The sequence below is a fragment of the Rhagoletis pomonella genome, unplaced genomic scaffold (assembly GCF_013731165.1).
Source record: "Rhagoletis pomonella isolate Grant_MI unplaced genomic scaffold, Rhpom_1.0 Rhpom_scaffold_00010, whole genome shotgun sequence".
Taxonomy (NCBI): Eukaryota; Metazoa; Arthropoda; class Insecta; order Diptera; family Tephritidae; genus Rhagoletis; species Rhagoletis pomonella.
In genome coordinates, this window is record NW_023458564.1 from 35,654,453 (window position 1) to 35,679,980 (window position 25,528).

Sequence of the window (25,528 nt, forward strand, 5' to 3'; positions counted from 1 at the left end):
GTTTTTGTTGGTACAAATGTTACGGTTACCATGTTTCAATTTTGTACATTTTGGTTTATAAATTTGGTTTACATGGTATTACATATTGCGTATACGCGATGATGTGCTATGTATATTTAGGTATTTCCAGGATCTAGCTGAAAATTTTAATAATATCGTGTTAAAACTCATTAATTTTTGAGTATTTATTTTATGTTTTATTTGTTACAAATAAAAAATTACAAAAATGCTACAACGTAAATCATCTTCTTCGCTTACATACATACGTTCATATAAATAGTTTTTTTTTTTTACAAGAATGGTGGACAACATTTTAGATCGAATGCAGTGTGTATTATTTGTTAATTAACTTGCAACTAAGTAAATATTTGAATCGATAATTATCATATGCACATAAAAATTTGCAACAATATTGGATACTTAAAGCTTGCTCACAATTTATATTGTACAACAACCAATAAAACAAATTACATTAAAAGCAATACAGACTTATAAGCTAATTGATGGATAGTAGCGTTTTATAGTAGTTTCAGTTAAAAAATATGTGTGTATTAAAAGCATTGGCGATTAAGTGGAAGACAGGCAGTTTGGAAAACGGAAGGAGGACATGAAGAGTCAATGATGGTTAGCGTAAACTTAACGCCATCCCTTTAATGATGCTGGGAGAGTTGTACTCTGCTCTAAAATGCTGGCTGCGTGCATTTCGTTCTTTCAGTAGTGGCCACCATAATGCCCCCCATGGTGTCCACCGTAGTGTCCTTCGTAGTGGCCATTATAACCGGCGCCGCCACCATAGTGACCACTGTATTGCGGCACATATTCATACTGAGCACCGTGACCGTAATCATCGTAATCATAATGGATGGGTGCAGGGACGTATGGTTTGGGAACTGAAAGTAAAAAAAAGAAGTAAAATTTTTTGTAGTAAGTTTGAGAAAATGTTTGATGTTTGCTACACTCGTAGTTTGGATATATATGTATACATCATGATTCAATAACTAAAGGTTTGCTCACTAGTGAAATTCGAGTTTTGAAACTCCCTTAACTCCCTGACAAAAGCTTAGCACACACACACACGAACCCACACAGTGCCTTGCTAAGGGTGCCGAATTTGTTAAGAGGGAGAGAGCCTTCTGAGCAAGCCTTTTATTATGGAATCATGTGTGTACATGTGTTTTATTTATACATATATATCCTATAAAACTTCGGACTTATTTTATAGTTGAAAAAGTTGTAACCCTTTATGAGCTCAAAAAAAGAGTCAGAACAGAGCATATTTTCCTTCACAGTAGGGCATTCCAATACGCGTCCAAGTTATTAGTCCTATTAGAGTCTGAAATATGACGCTTTTCTGAGTCTTAAAAAAGATATTCTTTATAATTCTGATTACTGATAAACTTCTTTGTGAACTTTGTTACTTTTGTTCAACTCTGAATTTATGACACCAAAAGAGTCCGAAATGAGTCAGTTTGTTTGACTTGTCTCATAATCATATTTATAACGAAAGAAATACTCATTTTAGACTCATAAATTCTAAACACTCAGAAAATGTTTAAAGGGTATGTACATACATAAGTAATTGTATATACGAATTCTTGGATGTACATAATTACTAAGTTCAAGAAATTTGTTTACCAACTTCAAACTTTTTGCTGTTTGATGTACAAATAGATATGCTATTGAAATGTGCAAATGTCAATATTTTTTGGTTACTTAAATTTTTACATACATTTTTATGCACACAAATACTTTGCGCGAACTGAGCTAAAAAAAGTGGGACAAATACTTTTTTTAGCTCAGTTCAGTTACACTCGATTTGGCCTATTATTAGTTGAAATTTATTTGCCTATTTTTTGCAATTGCATGTATTTTTTGCTGCCGTAAATGTGCATTACTTTACAAATTTATGGATGGTCCGTTTGTCAATTGCTTACATTGCGCAGTCAAAATATCAGTTGCTTCAAAAAAAACAACAACAATATGTTCGTTAAAACTAAAGCAATGTCATCAATATTAAAAGAAACTCGAAGATAAACAACTTACATGGTAGCTTTCAGTTGCCGTAAACAGTTAGTGTGGTAAGAAGCATTTTATTGGTTGTTTTGATTTTAATTTTTTTCTTGTGCGTTTGCAGAGAAAGAGGCAATTTTTTTTTAAATCAAATTTGACTATAATGGAGATTTTTTTAGCGTCACCGTATGTTGCTACTCACTTTTTGGCTCTAGTCAAGTACAGAATAATAGCCATATATGTAAGTAGGATGCTCCTAATAACGTGTAGTTTTGAAATTTAGCCTTTCCAAAACCATTTCATTGATATCCGTATTGTAGTAGTTCATTTAATTTAATTGCATTTAATTATTTATCAGGTGGCAACATAGAGGATGTCGATGTCAATCTATAAGCAATCTTATTTATATACATATCGTCGTTTAAAGTACAAAATCTCGTATTGACATTCTGCAAAACCGCGTAACTGACATTGGCTGCCGAAAATTGGATTTGCTCACACAAGCTCTTGGCTTAATCCTTATCCATTCGTCCTGAAATATGCTATCCAGATATGCAATTTCTTTATAAAAAAGAGAACCACTTTGAAATATGAGTGTTTTTACTCTCTAAAAAATAATTTATGCAACCTCATATACGTGGTTTTGCATTTTGCTGATACGCGGTTTTGCACTTTAAACGACGATATGTATGTATATGGTTCAATCGAATTTAACTGTTCAAGCCGGCGGCAACCTTCTTTAAAATATTTTGGAAAGTGATCTTTCTTTGATCTATTTGACCTAATCGATAAAAGGAATTTAAGTTTTAAAACAAGATGCACCCCTCCCAAAAAATATGCTTTTTAATTGAGTTTCCTAAACCTTTTTCCATTTGTTACCCGTATTGCGATACCTGATTAATCTTATTAACTTAATTTAATCAAATTTAAATTAAGTTTTAAAAGGTGGAAACTGGCGTTGAAGCCAGCTATTGACCTTGTTTTTACCGAGGTGAACATGTAGGTATATGTCTTTTTACTATCGGCATAGAGTCTATGGGTTTCAAACTTTAAGCAGGGCCACAAACACCGGAATCTATTTACTGTCCGTTGTTTTTTGCTAAAAATTTTAGAAGGATTAGATGTTGCACAACCTAAGTGAGCTAATCTGCGCCTAGCGATAGCATCACATTCACAGAGAACGTGAACTGGAAAGTAGCTTCTGCTTTGCCTTTGTTCTGAATTGGAAAATCTGACCTTCTTCTGGCATCGTCATTTTATTGAAAACAGTTTATTGCTTCTGTTTTTCATTTCGAATTGTTTTGAATGTGCTTTTGTGGAGTCCCTTCTGTGCAGTTATTGCCCAAAATTTATTTATTTCATGAAGTCTTTTGAAGGGAAATAGTCTTATTCGATCAAAGAATATTTATTTTTAACAATTTTATAGCAATTCTACGAAAAAATGTATTTTTCCTATTTTTTTGGGCCACCCTGATGTACATACATATACTATGCATATACATTTAATACATTATTACCAAAAAAATAATTTAGCAGCTTTTATATATTTTGGTTGGTATTAAGAATTTTACAAAGCGGCGTTTCAGTGCAGTATGTATTTTATAATACAACAAATCGAAAGACTTAAGCGACGAACTTTTCAATACAAATATGTAACTGCATCTGTTAGGCTAATATGCAAGCAAACATTCAACGCGAACATTATACGATTTAGTGAATGAGACTATTCCTACAGTCATACCTACTTGTTGCTATGCATGTGCAAGCTTATTTACAACAATAATAAAAAATGTACTATTAATTACATGCCTTCATGATGTGTTGGCCTACATAAGAGTACATAAGCATATGCATGCAAAATATAAAAATTCCCATGCTACCGGGTGTAAAACCATAAAATGGACCCAACATTTCGTAGCGTATGGGGGAGTAAGTTTCAAAGATTGTTAAATGTAGCAACAAATGACAACAATACTACAATCATGTTGAGCAAAAGTTACACAGCACCAACAACAAATACAATAGCAAAAATGGAAATATGCCCTCATTTTGAATACAACACACTTGCTACAAAGAAAAGCAGCCATGTGTGCGGCAACAGGGCAACTTGAGATGAAATGTGGAAAACAATACTCCCATTTTTTAATCTGGGATTTCATGAATGACATCGCTGGCGTCACAATTGATTTATTTTGTGAATTTATTCCCCTCTCCATACTGAATAGTTACTGTAGTTGCAATTTGGCGTTTCTTAATTAAATATATGTATGAATGTATGTAGGTGTAAAGTATTTGTTTATTGCCTTTTTATTTGATGGTAATGACAGGGTAATATTATGAAAATGGTATGCAAATTGTGTTGTAGTTTATTGTTTATTGGTCCACATAATGACACCCGTATTTTTATTTTGCTCGAAAAAAATTGTTGGCCGACCTTAAGCTATTTTGTTTTTTAGATAAAAATCGATATCTGGGCAATTTTTTTCCAAATGCCTACAAATTTTGTTAAAAATAATGGACTTCAACTATTTATATAAAATTTATTTTATTCCAAGAAAATAATAATAACAAATAATTATCTCTCGTGTGAAAATTATTGACTACATGGTAGTAAGAATAGATATTACCAGAAAAATATATTTTTTCTAAAAAAAAATCATATCTCCGGAAAAAAGTACCTACTAGGGATTCAGCTCGATTGTAGCTCAAAATGCATATTTTCTTGTGAAAAGAAATGAAAGAAAAGAAAAATAGGTTTTGCAAAATTTAATTTCGAAAAATTAAAAATAGTTATCATGAACAGGTCTTGGTATCACTTTTTGGAAGCAATTAATAAAATATACGCACAATTTTTCATGGCTTGAAAAAAATAATAAAAATACTTCTAAAGTATAAAACCATTCTATTCATCACTTCAATGCAAAACGACGCAACTGGTACTAGTTAGTATGCGTGGAGCCGTATTAAGATTTATAAAATTTTAATTTTAATACTCTGCGGCACGCAAATTAACTGCGAAATCTTCTAAAATGTGAATAAATGGACGAAGTTGTCGACAAAAAAGCGTCAGTTATTTTTTTTACTAAAAATCTCTATACCAGCTTACTAAATTACGTACGCATTTCACTGCGAAATAGTTTACAGAAGATGGGTTTTAGTTGTTTTAATAGCCGGACTGGAACTCTTAGTGAATAATTCGATTTTGGTGTAAATTATTTCATACATATCGCACACGATCATTAAAAGTGACAACTGTAAATTTGGAATTTTTGAAATTATGCACTAAAAATGTACACAAAACCTTTCAGCAAATTTGTTGAACCTTTGTTGTAATTTATTGAAAAATCCTAAAGTAAAGTCCCATATGATTAGAATGTGCTGAGAAATAACTAGTTTTTCGCATTTTCTGCCGACGGGTAATTTCCAGTTGTAGTTACCTCTTATGAAGACGGTGTGCGATATGTAAATAAATACACTCCCTGTCATATTTAGTTATAAGCGTTCCATATATTGACAAGTTTAACAATTTATCTTCTTTTTATTTTAGTTTGGCTAATTTTTATAAAAATCTAGTTTATTCTTTAACAAATACCGAATAAACCTAAGTCCCAAGCTATGTGCAACATTTGAAAAAAATTCAACAAACTTTCGTAAAAACTTCGAGCTTTTTAATTAGATTTCTTAGAAAGATTTTGAGTATGCAGTTTTGTAGCCCATTAAATTTTATTGCAATGAAGTGCAAATTTGAAGTACCTAGGATTTAGCGTTGATTATTGAAAATTTCTTTTGTTGACAGTGTCAGTCATTTTCTTCTGCAAAAATTCTACTCCATAAATCGGAACTCAAAAATGAATAACGCCATTTAAAAGATCATGTTTAGTTTATTATAATTGCATTTTCAACACAACTTGGCACACTTTTCAAATATAAGATTTATTTATATGGTCTACGATATGTACATATTAAAGTTTTTGTTCTTCTAAAAGACTCCAGATATTTTTTAAGCGAATAAAAAAATTTGATTTTTGAATAATCTTCAGCGGTGCAACCTCTAAATATATTCAGCAGAAAATTTCCTGATACATATGTATGTATTTGTTGGGAAGAAAATAACCGCCAATTAGTGCTCTATTTTATTCATTTGGAAACAAGTGAAATAGTTCCTTATATTTCGAGATTTTTTCCCCTCAAGTGATTCTTTTGTAGTTTCCTAAGGAACTATTAGCAAGTTTTTCGAGAAATGTCCGCGGGTTTGGAAATATTAAAATCTAAATTTACAAAACCATTTTGATTATTATTCCAAAATTTATACTCAGTGCTGTCTCACTTAATAGCAAGGTGAAGTGATTTAAAATTGTGATTACAATTTTATTCAGAAGAAAACCAATAGAAAACAAGTAAGAGCAGCGCTGTCTTCGGCTATGCCGAAGGCTTCATACCTTTCATGAACATCTGCAAATTTTAGTTTGACAGATTACTGCTTTTGAATACATCTGCATACATCGATAGAGGAGTTACATACTTATATAAAAAATCGCATCTAAACAATCAGAGGTATGGAAGATATACTTTATATGACACCAATCTAAGTGATTTCCACCGCTATGTGATCGGTATGTAAACCGGTAACACAATTTATTGGGTTTAGTTTCCTACATAAAGGAGATATATCGCAAAAACTGGTATCTGAACAATCAGTGCTATAGGAGATAAAGCTTATACCGCATAGATTTTGACGATTTTCACAGTAGACTTTGTATTATTATTTATAAAATATCTTACGAAATTTATCGGTTTTAGCTATTCAAATAAAGAAGTTTTACAGTAAAATCCCATATCTGAACAATCAGATGTATGGAAGATATATGTTGTAGTCATCCGATCCGTGTTATTTTCACTGTAAGTATTCTGTTAATAATGAGTGAAAATGGTGCGAAATTTCATGTTCCTAGCTGCATAAATGGAGGAGTTATGATAAAAGACCTCATATCTGAACAATCAGTTGTATGGGGGCTGCAGGTTATAGTGACCCGATCTTTATTATTTTCGAGGTAAGTCTTCTGTTGATAATGAGTGAAAACAGCGCGAAATTTCATGGTCCTAGCTACATAAATGGATGAATTATAACGAAAAATCTCATATCTGAAAAACCAGTTGTATGGGAGCTATAGGTTATAGTTACCCGATCTTTTTAATTTTCACGGTAAGTTTTCTGTAGATAATTATTGAAAACAGTGCGGAATTTCATGTTCCTAGCTATATAAATGGAGGAGTTATAACGCAAAATTTTATATCTGAACAATCCGTTGTATGGGAGCTATAGGTTATAGTGACCCGATCTTTGTAATTTTCACTATAAGTATTCTGTTGATAATGGGTGCAAGTATTGCAAAATTTCATGTTCGTAGCTGCATAAATGGCGAAGTTATAATGAAAAATCTCATATCTGAACAATCAGTTGTATGGGAGCTATATGTTATAGTGGTCCGATTCTTCCGGTTCCGACAAATGATTAATACATTATAAAAATACACCCACCTACCAAATTTCATCCGGATACCTCGAAAACTGAGAGACTAGATTGCATACAAACAGACAGACAGACGGACAGACGGACAGACGGACATGGCTAAATCAACTCAGCTCGACGTTCTGATCATATAAGTATACATTTTCATGGGTCTATCTCTTTTTGTTCTGGTACTTACAAACATCGGACCAAAGTTATAATACCATTTCATGTTCATGAAAGGTATAAAAATAGAAATGAAAAACCAAATTTAAAGTTAAATATCTCAGCATACCACATGACTACAAATATCTTTACACATATCGTAAGTATTATGTAAATTTTAATGCCAAAGAATAAATGTGCCAGATGTCTTTTATTGTTCTGCCATTTGGTATATGGGTTGTGTGAAAAGATTTTGTTTCTGTACAAAAAAAAAAAATACATATATTTGTTTTTCATAGCTTTGCAGCAACTTAGGTTGCCACAATTTTTTAGCTTAGTACTCATGTTTTTTATTTTGTAGTTACGCGTCCATTATTTAGTACCTTAGCGAATTGCTACTTGTTGCTAATTATAGATGGTTTCTGTTTTATTTTTATGTTAATATGGGAACTAAAAAGCTACGAGTTAATGGAAACAAAAAGATTATGTAGTATGAAGTAATAAGGGTATATGGCTGATACGTAGATAAGTAAGTATGTTTATACATATGTATGTATGCACAGCTGACTGCTAAGTCAATGGACAGGGTAGTAGACGATTAGCGCGTTGTGTGGTAATTTGCTAACTGGCGGCTTCAATGCACTTTTTACTTTTCTGACTCTACCGACGATGCACTCGGCAATATTTAAGAATATTTTCATGAATGAAATCACTTTGCAAAGAAAAAAAGAAAATATAATTTGCTTCAGCGGATTAAAAGAGGCAGTAAAATCGGTATTTAATGAATAACTTAAATTGAATTTTAATAAAAATTTCAAGCAAGTTGGCTGAAAAATTAGCGAAGAGCGGATACATTGAGGCGTATGAATATGACTACATTAGCGATTACATTAACTATTCATACGGACTCTTACATTAGTTTGGGTAGAGCGACTTTAAAAAATTTTCTTTGACTTACAATTCAGAGTTATTTGTATTTCCCGAAGTATAATATTGAAATTTGTTCGCTGTCAAAAAAATTTTTGGTTAATGTAATTTCTTACTCGCTAATATCCTTATGTCCTGAAACGTTTTTACGATTTAAGGAAACTAGAGTAATTCCCCTAGGGAGTATATAAAAGTGCTTTAATATTATAAGGACCAATTGTTTTAAGCCGCCTTCGCATAGTAGATGATCTTTCATAAGAAGCTTCTTCATGGCTAAGGTTTCAAATCCTCTTTTTCGCAAACAAAATTTAATAATTAACTCTCACTCTTTTTGTTCAATTTAAGCGTCGAACATAAAATTTCTCACTCCATTCAAGAAGAAAACCAGCTAAGATACTAATTTAGGACATTAAATAAAAGTTATTTTTAGATTTAGAAATATGAAAGAAAGAAATTTCATAACATTTTTTCGAATTTTCTATTTTTAGTATATAATCCGCATTATTTAAAAAAAATATTTTTTGTAATTTTTTGCTTTGCGAATAATAAAAGCAAAGTTTGCGTGTTATTTCGTGAATAGAAAAACCTGTTACTTTTCGTGATTTTTCTGGTTTTTCTCGAGGCAGATTTCCAGATTTTCTCGTGACTTTTTTCGGTCCTTTCGGAATTTTTGTTGACTTGTTTTTCCAGAATTTCAAACCGTTTAGGATATTTGTTGACTTATTTTTGGACCTTTCCGAAATTCTTCGGGACAGTTCGGAATTTTTTGAAAACTTTTAATTTTGATAATGTATACAACCAAATTGTGATTGAAAACTCAGTGCGGCTCTCTTTTATAAAACGATAATATCAAAAAATATAAACAAACGACTCAAAATGCAAAAAAATTTTATTTCAATTTGACGTTATAGTATATGTATCATGAAAGCACTGTCAAATTCAATCATACTTATGTTTATTTTATGTAACTTTGCTTTTTATGAGTGTTGAAAAATATCGAGCTCTCATCCCGAGAATAACTTAATCGACATTTTTTAAAAACTTTCTTTTGATGTGAAAAATGCATCTAAATGGTCTAAAATTATGTTCATTAAAAAAAAAATGTCGCCCATTTTATTTTCGCGGTAAAGCCTCGCTATAAAATTAAAATTTGCAGAATATCTCCTCTGCGATGGATCCGGTTGAGAAACGATTGGCGTGCTTTATTGAACTTGATTGAATTTTCTTTCTATCCATTTACAGCGCCAATCAACAAGAAGTAGAACCATCAATATTGGAGAAAAATCTGTTAAAATCGAAGTTCTTTCCAAAAGGAAAAAAAAAAATTATTAATCGGCTGAACGGTGACCAAAAAGAACTATAGGCATTTTGTTGCGAAGATATAAAATATTTTCCTAGTTTAGATATTAAAATAGTTTGTAAGAAAAATGAGAATTCAAAAAAAATATTAAAAAAAAAAAACTTATATGTGCCTCATCAATTTGGCAAAGTCGGGATCCCATGCGAATTTATTAATTTGAAGTAAATTTTGAAACTTCACTGGCCAGGAGAAAAAAATTATTTGCATTCAGATTCTTGCAAATTATAAATATATGAACATATTTGCATCAACTACAAAATTAGCAGCGTATTTTTTAAATTGATGGCCATTCTCTGGCAGTTAACTTTTACCTTGCTCCGAAAACAAATAGCTGCGGTATGTGAGTTAACTTTCCGCTGTGAAAAAGGCCTCACTGCATTGTATTTCAAAAGGCATAAGTTTTATTTGAAAATATTGGTGTAAGTATTTAAGACAAAAGTAAATTTAAAATGTTTTATTTTTAAACAGTTCAAAGCAAAACATCTTCGAAAAAATAAAAATCGGCCGTGGAAAGACACAGATGAAATCAATTGTAGGTAATAAAAACAAAAAACATTGCCTTTTTATCAAGGGCACAAAATAATTGATTTTTTTTTAAGGCTAAGGCAGAGCTCGTTTTCTCGTTGTTCTGTTGCCTGAGTCAGAATACTGAACGACAGTAAAATTAATTATTGCGCACATCCGGTGTCTAGTTCAATTAGAACAGTCAATGAAGCAAATGCAAAGGTGCCAATAATTGAATTCATTGTATATGTGTGTGTCTGTATGTACGCTTGTTTTTATGAATGCAATTCGCTTAGAACAATGCAGTTCAAAAAGCAATATAGAATATTGTGATGCTAAACCGCAGACATAAATATCATGCCATAATCTGGATTAAATCTTTGCATATTGCACCTGACTGGCTGACTAATTATTATAATTGCTTTAGTAAGTAGTATTCTATGCAATTACTTATGAATGCAGTGTGGGAAACTGTGTGAGTAATGCAAAAATCTGTCTCATTATGTAAGATGTCGGAGGTAAAAGTATGCATTTACTTAATTAGATTTTACATTTTACAATGGACGTATGTACACAGATGCTGCTGTATTTACGCCTAAACATTGGATTGTCTATACTATACTTGTATGTATGTATGTATGTATGTAAGTCTATGTACGAGTATGTATATTGTATTTTATGTGATTTACTTTGTTGTAGGTGTTTCAGTGCATTTGTACTCATCCCAAATTAGCAATAATAATTATGAGCATCGCAATCATCATCATAGTCTGCATAACCATCGTCTGGGCGAAATCTGAGCACTTGATTATTGTTGATGTGGGCGTGGCGGCGCAATAACTTCACCATGCGATATGTGTCAATGCCTGTGCAGGGAAAATGATGAGAGCGATGATGTTGTTGTTGTTATAATGCCATGTTATTGTTGTCATTGTTATTATGATATACAATACATAAGTCTTGCAGACAACAGAACGCAACCACAACTCTAAGATGCGAATTTGTTTGAGAAGAGTAAGTGCAAGAGAGGTAGAAGAAAGCCAACGTATTGTGACTTGATTTGAAATTTTGTATACAATAATGGAGAATTACAGGTACATATGTACATAAGTGGATACATATTCAGTGAATAGATAAAATGCATTGCTACATATAAGGAAATGCGAAAGAGCAATTAATTTAAATGCAATAGGGAGAGTGTCAAATTCGCGGTTGCCAATGGTTCAGAAAGTCAACAAGGAAAAATATACAGGGGCCATATAGAGGAGCCATATCTATTTTTGGGATGCAAAAAATGTCAAATAGGTATTGCTTTGCAAAAAAGTTCCATGTGGATTTTAAACAAATATATATGTATGTAAGTATGTGCACTTACCGTACGGCGCTGGTGCGGGCCCTATGGGCGCTGGCGCTACATGTTTCACCACTGCAGCCGGTTCGTAATGTGGTGCGGGAACGAGCGCTTGCGCATGTACTGTGGGCCCAGATTTAGTTACCACTGCGTTGAAACCATTTATCGCATCGGCAGTGTAGTCCACAGTGCGAATAGAGCCATCAGGTTCGACGAGCGAATATTGACCTATGGAAAAAGAGGATTTTGAACAAAAAAGTGTTAGATTAGGACTTTAAACTTTAAACAACTATTCACAAAAAACATGTAGTATGGGAAAATGGTGATATTCAAATGCTAACGTTCATACCTTTGACAACGTCGCCATCGCGTGTTTCATGTTGTGACTTCACGTCGCCAGTTGTGTGATCGGCTACACCATAGTTGAAGGCGTATTTGGGATGGTTCTATCAAGAAGAAGAAGAATTTTGCGTTATGAAATATTTACTCTTATACCTTGGGCTATTCAAAGTTTTGATTATAACAAAATTTTTGGTTCTTTATTTTAAATCCAAAACAACAAAAAAAAATTTATTCAACTTGTGCTTCCTTAAACTAAAAAAAAAAAATCATGCGCAGCTGCGCATTTATTCTGTTTCTAACCCAAAATGTTTAACAACAACCAAAAAAGTTATACAACTTTTATTTATACGGAGTAGCTTCCTTAAACTAAAAAAACATCCATCTCGAAATTCGTGAAACTGTTTTTAAACTGTAAAAATTTGAATGAAATTAGCTGCGAGTTCCTTCAGTTTTTTTTTTAATGTTTTGCTAAAGGAGGAAAAAAGTAGATAACGGTATTGTTCAATAAATTAAAAAAATTATAAGTACAAAAACAAATAAATTTTAAAAATTCTATAATCAGAAAATTATATAAAAATATTTTATGCCCATGTTCAATACTTGAATAGATTCTATTTACAAATTTACTGAACAAATTTTAATTTGCTTGTTGAATTGGCTTCAGAGTTTTTTATTAGTGTCAAAAATATATTTTCATATACAGTACCGAACAAAAGTATTGGCACAGTGAATTTTTCGCAATATATACAAAGTTTTTTATTCTAATTTATTTTCGATAATTTTTTATAAAAAGATAGTTCATTTTACACCAAAAAACATAAAAATCAAATCTCTAAACTTTGTGCAAAATTCAGAAAAATTCAATAAATTTGCACACTGATATGTAACTTTCTACTCAGATCTTTTAGAAAAATCCTAAGTATTCAGTTTTATAGTCCATTCAATTTTAATATGACAAAGTGCAAGTTTGAAGGCGCTAGAAAATCGCGTTGATTTTTGGTAAATTTTTTCACGCAAGTTCTTCCATATAAATTATATTCGACAATTATTTTTTATATGGAGAAAATAAGCAACACCTTCCACTAAAAAAAATTGCCAAAATTCAACGCGATTTTCTAGCAACTTTAAAATTACATTTTGTCATATTTTTCTAAAAGATCTGAATAGAAAGTTAAAATTCAGTGTGCAATTTTATTGAATTTTTCTGAGTTTTGCACAAAGTTTAGAGATTTTATTTTTCTGATTTTTGGTGTAAAATGAACTATATTTTTATAAAAAATTATTGAAAATAATTCAGAATAAAAAACTTTGTATATATTGCGAAAAATTCACTGTGCCAACACTTTTGTTCGTCACTGTACATTTAAATTTTGATTTATTATAACACGAAGGAATTTAATTTCTTAACCTTAGTTGGATATATAAATTTAATTAAGGCATATATTATTTATTATTTTATATATATTTTTTAAATTTCATGTCCATGTCATTTACGCTATCCCACTGCGTATACGCAACATTATTTCATAAATTTAGGCACACTCACATAATAATCCAGTGCATATCCTGGTCGGGCTAATGCTGAGCTTGCGCATAACACAATCGTTAACACAATTATACACTTCAGGCTTGCCATCTCGATTATAATTCGTAATTTTTTTTTTAATGCAGGTTCACACCAAAATTGCACTTTTATGTTGTAAGGATAGCCTTTTGCGAACTTTTTAAGAGCTTCTAAAAATAAAAGAAACGTTTTGTTTTAATAAAATTTGCATTTACACAGTATGTAAATATCTATGCACATATCTATAATTTATATGAATTATTTTTATTTAAATTTAGAAAATATCCGCACTTTTAGTATTTCGACGGCACCACTGATTTGCACACTGCTAAGTTGCCCGGAATACTGTGCCGATTCTAAGATCAAGTTTCCATTAAATACGCCAAACAAACGCACGACGGCAAAGAAAATGCGCCAAGTCGCAGCAGAAAGCCGTCAGCCACAGCACAGCGCCGCCGACAACGAAGAGTTGTGCACAGCCGCAAGCTACAGTTTTGGCGCTGCTCTCGGCGACGATTGCTGACTTTGACGTCGCGTCAATTTCTTATGGGCAACTTACGCGTGCGTTCTATTGTCTACTGTGCCGGTATTGCCGCTGGCTGAGGTAGTAGTACCAAGCGGCTTGCTTAGCTTACGCACCGCTGGCGCTGACCGTTTGTCAAGCGCTCAAGTGTGGCCATACGCTCTCAGTTTGGACGCAATTTTGCAGGCGCTCAACATCACCATTAGCATATGGTATTATTCACCTCGGTGGTGTGGTGAATTATGCGGAGACTGTTTTTCTTGCAGTTTAGCTTCGGCGCTGGCTGCTTTTGCAATTTTGACATTGTTGTTGTGGCAACATTTATTACGATACGCTAGCGGAAAGGAGTAAGGGAAGCGGTGGACATATAAGATTTATAAGACGTTGCTACATTGTTTATGAGCATGGTGATATTTCATAGCTGCCACTGCGTCGCTGCTGGCGCCGGCGCTGCTCTACATATATGCACTATATGCAACATTTTTAATGGCTTGATTTGTATGACAACATCGGCTGGGTCATCGCGCACATGTTCCTTAAGCCTGCTTGAGCGCGAACTTAAAGCTGAGGTTACTTATAAAATACACAGAAGCACAAACATATGCACAAAAGTAAGTATGTAAATACCTTAGTTATTTCGGTTGACATTGGAAAAGGTGGCACCATTTCATCGCCAACGGCTGGTAATTGATTAATGTTAATTAAGCAATTGGGAGGAGATTTTTGTTTGGTATTGATGAGCAGAGAATTTCCCAGACAAGTTGAACAGAGACATCACTTATTTGGACATACATATATATGTATGCAAATAAATACATATGTAAATAATCTATTAAAATTTTTAAGATGGAAGATGACTTTGCTGGTAGTAAGCAACTGAATTTGTATTCTGATTTTGAAAGGGACAATAACTATTTTACACATTTTCTGAAAGAGAGTTACAATAAAAAAAAAAAAACAAAAACTTAGTTAAGTATGAAGAAATAACCACCACCTGTTGCGTAAAAATGGCTTTACCGATTACCAGTAGCTCACTAGAACAAAATATTTATTAATTTTCACTATTTGCAGCTGTTTTTCTCGAGCTTTTGATTTTTTTTTTTGGGCTTATGACACTTTTGCAGCAAATGTGCGATATCCCGGATACCACAAACTCTAAATGTGAAGAACAATTGGTCTTAATAAGGAACTTATCGTCACTAGACACGGATAAAGACAAAAGTACGCGTGAAAAAAATTTCACGTAAAAAGACGCGTACAAAAACTTCGGCGAAGAAAGAGGCGTCCAAGGCCTCTTTGGGGAATTTACATACTGTTACACACGCAAAATAAGTTTACGCCGTCCGTCGTCAGTTATGTTTTGAGCCTTTCTTCACTGAAGTTTTTTTATGCATCTTTTTTCGCGGTCAACTTTTGAACTCGCGTCTTTATTCGTGTCTATTGGCGATATATTCCAAAAGAGTTTTATTTGGCTCTGCATGTAGACAGATTGTTATTGTTTTCTCTTCCATTTCGTGATGAGTGCAGGTCCTCTACTAATTTATGCTTTTAGATCTCAATATGTTTTCTTCATTCAGAGCGATTAGTCAATAGTTTTTTGTTGAGCAATTAGTCAACAAAAAGCAAATTTATATAGTTCTATAAATTTGAATTTTTTGAGAAATAGCGCATTTTCTTCCGATGTCGGATTTGTCTTCACTAAGATAATTAATGCTCTTCAGTGATGCGGGTTCGATCCCTGCTGAAGGCAAGAAAAAGAAATCTGCTGAGGAGATGTGGTAATTTTCGATATCGCAGCTGTACTTTCTACGGCTTGGACTTTGTTGTTTTTTCCAGCCTTGTTAAAGAGCAAAATCGTGGAGCAAAGCTCAATAACACTATTAAAAAAAAACTTTGTGTTTAATTTTCCTCTGTTGAAAGTGGAAATAATCTATGCAATGCTCTGCACATAGATTATTTTAATATACAAATTGATTTTATAAGCGCCTTTGCCAGATTGTTTTCATTGTGATTTTTTATATTAAATGTCACATTTTAAAATTTTTTTATGATTTTAAGTGTTTAAATGAGTTTTTTTTTCTCAAAAATACGATTTAATAAAGTAAAAAGAATTTCACAGACGTGTAAATTTTGGCTGAGTAGCAGTCCCGATTTTACTGAAGCATTCGTTGCGTTCATAAAATTAGACAAAACATTTAGATTACTATTTACTTGGCCACTTCATTTCATAAAAGTTTTAAAAGTTTTATAATCTCATGTTGTGCACTACTATAAATTCCTTATAAAACTTCCAACAAACAATTTATAAACTAATAAAAGAGCCACATTTTGCACTATAAAGCCCTTCCGGGTCCCTTTTGGGCTTATAAGGGTTTTATTGACTGTTTTATAGAGCAAAATTGTTTAGCTTGCTTTTTAGTTTTGCTTAAGTAAACCACTATAAAACCCACATAAAACTTTGTGTGTCAAAATCATCTATAGCATGCCCAAATATAATAGTACTTTTTTAGTGTTTTGTTAGTACCTTACTGTTATTTGTGATGGAAGGCATTTTTAGAAAAATTACGATTTTTAGCTCTGTTTAATGCGAATATACTCTTGATATGCTATCTCGGCGGTTAATTACTTTTAATTAAGTTTGAGTGGAAATATTGATAACGCTTCTCCTTTTAATAATGAAGCTAATTTTAAAGTATTTAAAGAAATTGTTATTTTATGTTATATATACATATTTATATGTATTTAATATGTATATGCATATGTACATTAGAGTGGTCGAATTTTTTTTTTCCAAAATTCATAAACGCTACTTCGAATTATTGTTATTTGTAATAAAAAAGGAAACGTATTTTTTTATTTTGAAAAAAAAAAGTTGTGTTAGAGGTCGCGCTGGTCGGTTTAAAGAACAATGAACATGTTAGAATGCTGCAGTATTATTGGAAAGCAGTTTCTCAATTACATAACTGTTTCGGGCAGTTAGAATATGCCAAACTAGTCCCCAAAATATGCTTTCGAAAAGAGGCTACTAAAATTAAAACGTTGATACTAAACGATTTACGCATTGTTATCTGTTGGTAGTTAAGAATCTGTAGTTAGTTTTTCAAAATTCAAAATGGAGGATCCAAAATGGCGATTAATTTTTATTATTATTTTTTTTTTTAATTATTGCATTTGTTCGAAACTCGGTACCCGGGAGTTTTTGGGGTCGCTGATTAAGAATCTGATGAAATTTTTTTAAATTCAAAATGGCGGATGAATTTTGAAAATCTGACATCAAATTCGTAATCACCAACCCCAGAAGCCCACTGGTAACGAGTTTCAGGCCTTGACAATGCTTAAAATCGTTCAGTATCAAAGTTTTAATTTTAGTATTTTTTTAAGAATTTGATCGCCATATTGGATCCGCAATTTTGAGTCAAAAAATTATAATTTGACTTCAAATTCGTAATCAGCGACAAATTCAATCATTTTTTTTTAAATATAACAGTTATTGACGACTTTTATTTATAAAACTCACCAATTAATATCAGACACCGACTTTTATCTTTTAGGTCATACGTATAAAAGTCATTATTATTTTTCGTAGTTAAGAAGGTGTTGGAGAGCAAAAGTTTACTACGACTTATACAAACGACCTTTATACGTATGATTATAAAAATAAATCTCACTGACTCATTTATATTGATGACTTTTATAAGTAAATATCTTCAATAACTGCTATCTAAGACACACAGCTATTATCAGATTGTTTAGATAAAAATATAAAATAATTGTTATTTTGGATTTGTGAATTAAAAATCAGAAGAAATGTTAATAATTAAATAAAAAAAAAAAAAAAAAAACAGCCCCTGATCTTACATATGTATACTTTCTTTCATCATTTAAGGGTATTTATCAGTTCACAAATTTTTAAGCCATTTGTTTACTTCCAGTGATTCTCGCTTCCTCACACTTCAGAGACCAATTGACCATGAAGGCATTTCAGCAATAAAGAAACCAAGTAGCGACAGTCAATTAAAAACTAGCCTTCTGACATGTGGTTACACTGGGCCAGTAGTTTATCAAACCCCAAGGGGGCATCAATTTCCAACCACTCTGGAAGATCAACTGTGGGACGTATTCACTCACAACAATAACAACAACGCCAAGGTCAAGGTCGACGCGTAAACGAAAATTTCATTTTTTAATTAAGTTTCATGCTCTTTGTATGGGAACAAAAGACTTAAGCAGCGAACTTCACTTGCGTTCGCTATAGCATGTGCTCGTAAAAGTGTTTATATGTATGTGCCTATGCCCGCTCTACTTTAATTCCTGAACGCGTATCTAATAAGATTAATGAGACGTCGAAGTTTACTTTCTAATTAACTGCTAATCAATTCGATTATGACGCAATGTAAACAATCACCCAATTCAATTACTTGTACTGTGAGTTACTCGTACTTCTAATCTAATTGAGCGTTCAAATTGTGTGATTAATTTGAATTCTGGCAGACTTGCAGCGACTTAATGGAAAGTGGAAATGTAAAGTAATTTACTAGCCTTTGTATGAGTGCATGTTTGTTTGCAAGCGATAAACATGTTAGTAAATAATTGATTTCATTTGGCAATAAACTGCCACAAAAATAGAAAGCAATACATTTTTTAAATTTATTTAAAATATCATACGAGACGTTATTAACGAGCATCAATTTAGTTCTAGTTTGTAAGTAGTAACGAGTTTTGCGGTTATATTTAATTTAAATTGCACTCTTAACTTTGGTTTCAGTAGAAGATATTTATATCTTCAGTCATACACGTATGTACTTATGTGTACGTAAACGTTTGTGTGTGCAGTAGTTGAAATTCTTGTGGCTTTTCTTGCCAAGTTCGTTTTTAATTTAATATAGGGTTTACATATTATAGGTCTTCGCGGGCGCTCCTGTGCGGTTGATGATTTGCCTCCCACGGTGAGGGTTCAAGGTTTTGGTATCATGATACACCATTTGCGATAGTTTCTATGCCACCGATTGGTGGTGTGGCCTGGTGTGGTGTTGTTGTCAATGTCACCAGTAGTTCTCAATTATCCAAACTAACTAGATATTTGAAATAGTGTGAAGAACGTTGTAGCAAACATACCTTTTGTGTTGTGTAACAGAGTGGCTGAGTAGAAAATTAAGCTACAGCAGAAATTGTGCAGCCTTATATACATACTAAAAATAGGTATAGCTTTAATTATGAAATCAGTGAAGCCAAATTAGTAGGATGTATTTTGGATACCAAATAAAGCAGAAACAAATTTGTGAAGAACTCACACTTGGTGGGGTTCACCGATCTTAACTTCAAAGGGAAAATTTCGAGCTTGTAGTAATGATGGTCTTTGGAATGAGAATACACCATCCGTTGAACCAAACCGACATTATAGACATACCGTTCGTCATCTCTCACCCCTTGAATCCCGTTATCATTGTTCGTAACAATTTAAGGGAGTCGCGATAGATACAGTCAAATGTTAACGACAATGCTCAGAATGCAAAAGGAGATCTATTGTGCCGTGACTATGCGTTTGTCCATACGTAAATCTGTCCGCCAATGTACACGATACCTCGAGTAAAAATTGAGATATATTAACTAAACTAGGTACGTGTACTTTTTTCGGGCGTAGGATGGATATACCATCCAAAAAATAGGCAAAATCGGACAATAACCACGCGCACCTCCCATATATCGGTAGTTTGCAGAAATACGAAAACGGAGATATTTTAGTAACTACGGCAGCTTGTTCACTCAAAATAAATGTTTACAATGATCTTTAAGCCGAAAATATCTAAGAATATTATACATTTTTGTACAATGGGCGCTGCCCCGCACATTTATGATTACATGTGTATATCTCGGTAATCGCTACAACAATATCTCCCACACGTGTGACAGTTGTTGGTCCTGGCAAAATATACTAAATAAACGGCTAAGCAAATTAAAAAATCGGATAATAATCACGCTTTAATTCTATATAATACAAGAGAAAGATGAAATCTTCAATAAATCCCATCGGTAATTCGTACTGATTTTGGCGGGACAGTAACGATTTGCAGAAAATTGTCACGCTGAATATTAAAAAAAAATCGGGAAGTATAAGTGTCCGGAGTTTTTATATATTTGTACCAATTAAATCTCGATTTTCAGTATTTCCTTTATTACGATAATATGAGTCTGCCTGTACTCTGACCCAAAAACAATTTTCCCTTTATCTTTGATTATGTTTTATTCCGTCAAACTGGTACTGTCGCTACATTGCGGTCTATCACTCTTGTCTGATTTTTTTAAGGTTGTTACAATTATTAATTAAGTTTTAAGTTTTTTTTTTTTATGAAACGATTTCAACTTGAATTTAGAGAAGTTATAAAAAATAATATTAATCTCGATTCTAACAAAAACGATGTATTTAAGTCAAAATTTCAAACGTTGTACAAAAATTAGCTAAGTTAGACATAGTTTCATCAAAATGTTGAGCTTTTTACTTAGATTTCTTAGAAACATCCTGAGTATTCAGTTTTCCATTCAATTCAAAGTGCAAATTTAAGTAGCGGAAATTGTGCAATGGAAATGGTTGGGGGTTGCTAATAAATGGTTAAAGAATAACACTTAGAAAAAGCCCAATACAAGAATGGAAGTAAAGGTGAGTACGTACAGTTGTCCACAAAATAATAGGAGTGCAATATTTTGACCAGTTTTGGCTATTTGTCTTTTGTTTATTTAATGTTTATTATTTTCTTATAAAAGCCTAGCTGGCTATACAACAAACACCATATAAATTCAGATTTTAAACTTTGTATAAAAATTATAAACATTTTGCAATTTTTCACCCAAATTTCAAACTTTTTAATCAGAATCTTTAGAAAAAATTCTGGTATGCAGTTTTGTAGCACGTTCAATTCTAGTCTGAAGAAGTGCAAGTTTCAAGCGGCTAAAAAATTCCGTTGATTTTTGGCAATTTTTTTGCTGGAAGTGTCCTCCATATAAAAGAAAATTGTCGACATACTTTGTATGGAAAAAACGTGAAACACCTTTAACCAAAAAAATTCTCAAAAATCAACGGAATTTTTTAGCCGCTTGAAACTTGCACTTCTTCAGACTAGAATTGAACGTGCTACAAACCTGCATACCAGAATTTTTTCTAAAGATTCTGATTAAAAAGTTTGAAATTTGGGTGAAAAATTGCAAAATTTTTATAATTTTTATACAAAGTTTAAAATCTGAATTTATATGATGTTTGTTGTATAGCCAGCTAGGCTTTTATAAAAAAATAATAAACTTTAAATAAACAAAAGATAAATAGCCAAAACTGGTCAAAATAACGCACTCCTATTATTTTGTGGACAACTGTACATAGATAAAGAAAAGACAAAAGTAAAAATAAAAAATAAAACAAATATGCGTAAAGATACAGGCAAAAATGAAGACCAAAGTAAATTTTAACACTTTACTTATATAAGGGCAAAGGTTAAGGGGAATATAAAGAAAAAGACGAGGAAGAGGATACCGATAAATGTGTAGATGAATATAGAGGAGGAAAGATTAAAATAAAGATAAACATAGAGATTCAATCTAAAAACTAGTTTGGGATTTTAGAGATTTTCGCGATTCTCGGGATTCATCGATATAATAATTGATATTTTTATCGGTTTTGTTATCGAAATTTTGATCGATTTTACTTTCGATATCTTCGAAACTTACCGATATAATAATCGATATTTTTATCGATTTTGTTATCAGTATTTTTGCCAATTTGTTATCAATATTTTTTATCATATTGTTATTGGGTTTGCTATCGATATTTTTTATCGAATTTGATATCGATGTTTTTATCGATTTTGTTATCGATATTATCATTAGCGATATCTTTATAGATTTTCTAATCGATTTTGTTATTGGTTGTTTATCGATTTTGTCGTCGATAGTGATTTTGCTACCGATAGTATTATAGATTTCGCTATCGAAATTTTTATCGAATTTGTCATCGATTTTGTTATCGGTTTTGTTACCGATATTTTGTTGGATGTTACTATCGATTTTGTTATCTATAGAGTATAAAGATAAAAATGAGGATAAAGGCAAACAGAATAACATTAATGTGTGTAATTAGAACGAACAGGGGCAAAGGGATCCAGAAAAAAGAGAAAAGATATAACTTTAAGCAAAAGCTGATGTACTATGTACATATCTGTGTTCATAAGGAATAGTAGCTTATGTCGAAAGACTGGCTTTAGTATAATGCGGCATTCGCAGCATACGATTGCGAACGACTCACTGGCGCCAAGCCGTTGAATTACTTTCAGCGAATAAACGTGCAAAAAATAGTTCCAATACTAGTAAGTCAATATTCTTATTAAGTCTCATCAAAAAATTCCTTGTCTTTTAAAGGATAAAGGGAATGCCGCATTATACTAAAGTCAGCTTCTCGACATAAGCTACTATACCATACAAACACAGATATTTAACGAGATAGATATTTAACGTAAGTTTCACTTCTCCAGTGTGGCACAGATGCGCTTACTTTTTTTCTAGTTAGTAAGCTATATTTTTGTAAAAAAATAAAAAAAAAGTTTAAACAAAGAAAAGTAGCCAAAACTTGCCAAATTTATATTCTCGCCACCGTATATATTGTGTGTTATAAATTTTTGTGTTCATTTTTCAAGTTTTCTCTTTGATTTGTTTTGTATTAAAAGATGTTATGTCGTTTTATTCTATAAACAAAATTGTACGTTCGGATTCGATGCTTTAGAAATGTCCCGCTTTTTGTCCACAGAAATCTAGTTACCGTAATTATAAACCCACGCAAAATAATTGTAGCTGTAATGACTGTAATAATTTATAGATAATCAATTTTATTTGGCAAAGGATAAAGTAGTAAAAACCAATAACTTTGCTTGAAATACCACTTTACATATTTTTACAAGCTTTGAATCTAATTTGAACCATCGCAGTTAGCTGGATGTACAATTTATTTCTATATACTTACATATTTCCAATTTAAGGTAGCTAACAATGACCAACACAAAAAAAGTCTATAAATAGAAGCGGACTTCGACACATTTAGATTTGCGGCCATAAAAACGCTGCAACTTAACAAATCATTATTATTGCGCGATATTCGCACGAAGTGCATGACTTGTAGAGCATTTACATTTGAAATCTATTGTAAACATTTTGCAAAAGAGTCCACTTATTTGCAGATTTTTCATTGTCAAATGCAAGTTGGAAATTTTTATTGATGAACAATTCAACTATGACACTCGGCAATGGGACGAGTAAATTGGCTGAACAATTTAAGTTTTGCAATTTGGCAGCTATCAAAATTTGTAATTGGAGTAACGTGGAAAGAGATGCGTGAATTGTAGTTTTATTATTTTCGAATCGCTTGCTAAATAAAAATTAGCTTTGTCAATTTGAGAAATGAATGATTGCGATTGGACCATTGGTAATTTGTGGGTTGAAATCAAAAATGTCTCAATCTCAATTTGTAAAATGTAATCACTGTTAGGCAATTACCTTAAGGTCAATGTATTTTAGCGAAAAAATAAATGTGTGAAGACCGTGGGTGGTTATGCTGCACGCAGCACATATGAGTGTATGTATTTATATAAGTAGATATTATTGTTGCTCTTTCTGGGAAATACGTATGTATAATTTTGACCAATGAATGATCTGCGTGAGCTAGCAAAAATTAGTTCTTAATCCGATTTCAATTTCAACAGTTCAATTAAAATGTATGTGTTTACTTTGTTTGGCAAATTCAAGCGTTGGTAGCAATTTTTTATAGAGTTCTTAGCTATGATTTGTGGATTGAGCCATTATTACTGAGCAAGTAAAAAATATTCCCCAAAAGGCCGCTAGCTAGCGCACTCGTTGTTGATTCCTAATATCATGACATAATTCATTACATATATGTATATATTCAAAATAAAAAATTATACATATGACGTACACAATTCCACGGTGAAATATTTTGTATGCAAAATCGAAAATTATTCGTAATTTATTTACAATATACAGTTTGCCTAAGTTTTTACCAGTAAACAAAGACTGTTTCTAAACAGTAACAGAAAAATTATGAAAGTCGAACAAAAACTTGCCCATAATAAATGTTGAGGATTTTTTGGCAAAAAGTATGTATGTGTACGTAAGTACATATTTTGGTTTTTAATAAACAGATGGCGCAATATTTATAACCTAATCGCGCGTATGTACATATGTAAATACATACAAACGTACATATGTTGATAGCGGTTAATGCGGATCTGTTCCTATTTTTTAGTAATCTATGTATGTCTAAACACATTATATACATATGTACATACATATATGTATGCATAATATGCGAAAACTTTTTAAAGTGAAAAAAACAAAAAGACCAATCCAAGAATAAAAGTAAAGATGAGTACGTACACAGATAAAGAAAAGGATAAAGGCAAAGGTAAAAATAAAAACAAATACAAAGTTGCGTAAAGATAAAGGCAACAAGTAAGAAAGTCTAAGTTCGGGCGGAGCCGAACATTAAATACCCGGCGCAAGTACTAAATATATGTTTTCCACCTTTCCGAAAGCTACCGCTACATGATAAGCCGGGGTGGATACATTTTAAGTAAATTAGCGTCCTTAAATTTCGAAATATTGCAGTTTCAAGCATATCTGAAATTTACCGTTATATGAAAAGCGGCCTCAATTTTAGTCCGATTTCAACAATTTTCAACGGTTTGCTTTTATGTGGCAAGCACAATAACCATACCGAGCTTGGTACAAGTGGGCGGTGCTACGCCCATTTTCCAAAATTTTGTCATAAACGTATTTCTTGGTAAAGAATTGTTGCAATCATCAATTTTGAATAAATTAGCTTCAATATTTACTGATTTATCGAAGATTTTGTATTTCTCGAAATTACCGTTATATGGGATGTGGGCGTGGTTATTGTCCGATTTTAGAAATTTTCGGCCAGTTGGTATGCTGTACCAGGACCAACAACTGTGCCAAGTTTGGAAGAAATTGGTGTAGCGGTTACCAAGATATACACATGTAACCATAAGTGGGCGTGGCTACGCCCATTTGCCAAAATTTTGTAATATTCTTATTTTTCGTCTAAAACTCATTGCAAATATCAATTTTGAGTGAATTATCTTCAGTAGTTACTAAAATATCGCAGTTTTCGTTTTTCTGAAAATTACCGTTATATGGGAGGTAGGCGTGGTTATTGTCCGATTTTTAAAATTTTCGGCCATTTGGTATGCTGTGCAAAGGCC

General features: G+C 32.2%; 2 protein-coding genes across 2 annotated transcripts; both read right to left on the reverse strand.

The window, feature by feature from the left end:
• Window positions 1-234: 234 nt before the first annotated feature.
• On the reverse strand, window positions 235-11,261 carry LOC118746461 (protein suex-1-like). Its single transcript, XM_036480309.1, has 2 exons — window positions 11,165-11,261; window positions 235-890 (listed from the first exon to the last, which is right to left on the reverse strand). Exons 1-2 carry the CDS (start codon window positions 11,196-11,198, stop codon window positions 712-714), a joined length of 213 nt encoding a protein of 70 aa, XP_036336202.1. The 5' UTR covers window positions 11,199-11,261; the 3' UTR covers window positions 235-711.
• LOC118746363 (cuticle protein 19-like) lies at window positions 11,205-13,885 on the reverse strand. The gene is made up of 4 exons (XM_036480218.1): window positions 13,715-13,885; window positions 12,176-12,272; window positions 11,851-12,054; window positions 11,205-11,341 (listed from the first exon to the last, which is right to left on the reverse strand). The coding sequence occupies exons 1-4, from the start codon at window positions 13,802-13,804 to the stop codon at window positions 11,205-11,207; spliced, it is 528 nt and encodes a 175-aa protein (XP_036336111.1). The 5' UTR covers window positions 13,805-13,885.
• Between the last annotated feature and the right edge of the window lie 11,643 nt (window positions 13,886-25,528).

What these genes read in the sequence shown, in the direction of transcription:
- LOC118746363 (XM_036480218.1), bottom strand. Translation starts at nt 13,804, where the DNA reads ATGGCAAGCCTGAAGTGTATAATTGTGTTAACGATTGTGTTATGCGCA. An exon ending in GATATGCACTGGATTATTAT is followed by an intron (nt 12,273 to 13,714) that starts GTGAGTGTGCCT and finishes TCTTCTTGATAG; the next exon opens with AACCATCCCAAATACGCCTT. An exon ending in GCCCGCACCAGCGCCGTACG is followed by an intron (nt 11,342 to 11,850) that starts GTAAGTGCACAT and finishes TTCCCTGCACAG; the next exon opens with GCATTGACACATATCGCATG.
- LOC118746461 (XM_036480309.1), bottom strand. Translation starts at nt 11,198, where the DNA reads ATGAGTACAAATGCACTGAAACACCTACAACAAA. An exon ending in ACTGAAACACCTACAACAAA is followed by an intron (nt 891 to 11,164) that starts GTAAATCACATA and finishes TTTTACTTTCAG; the next exon opens with TTCCCAAACCATACGTCCCT.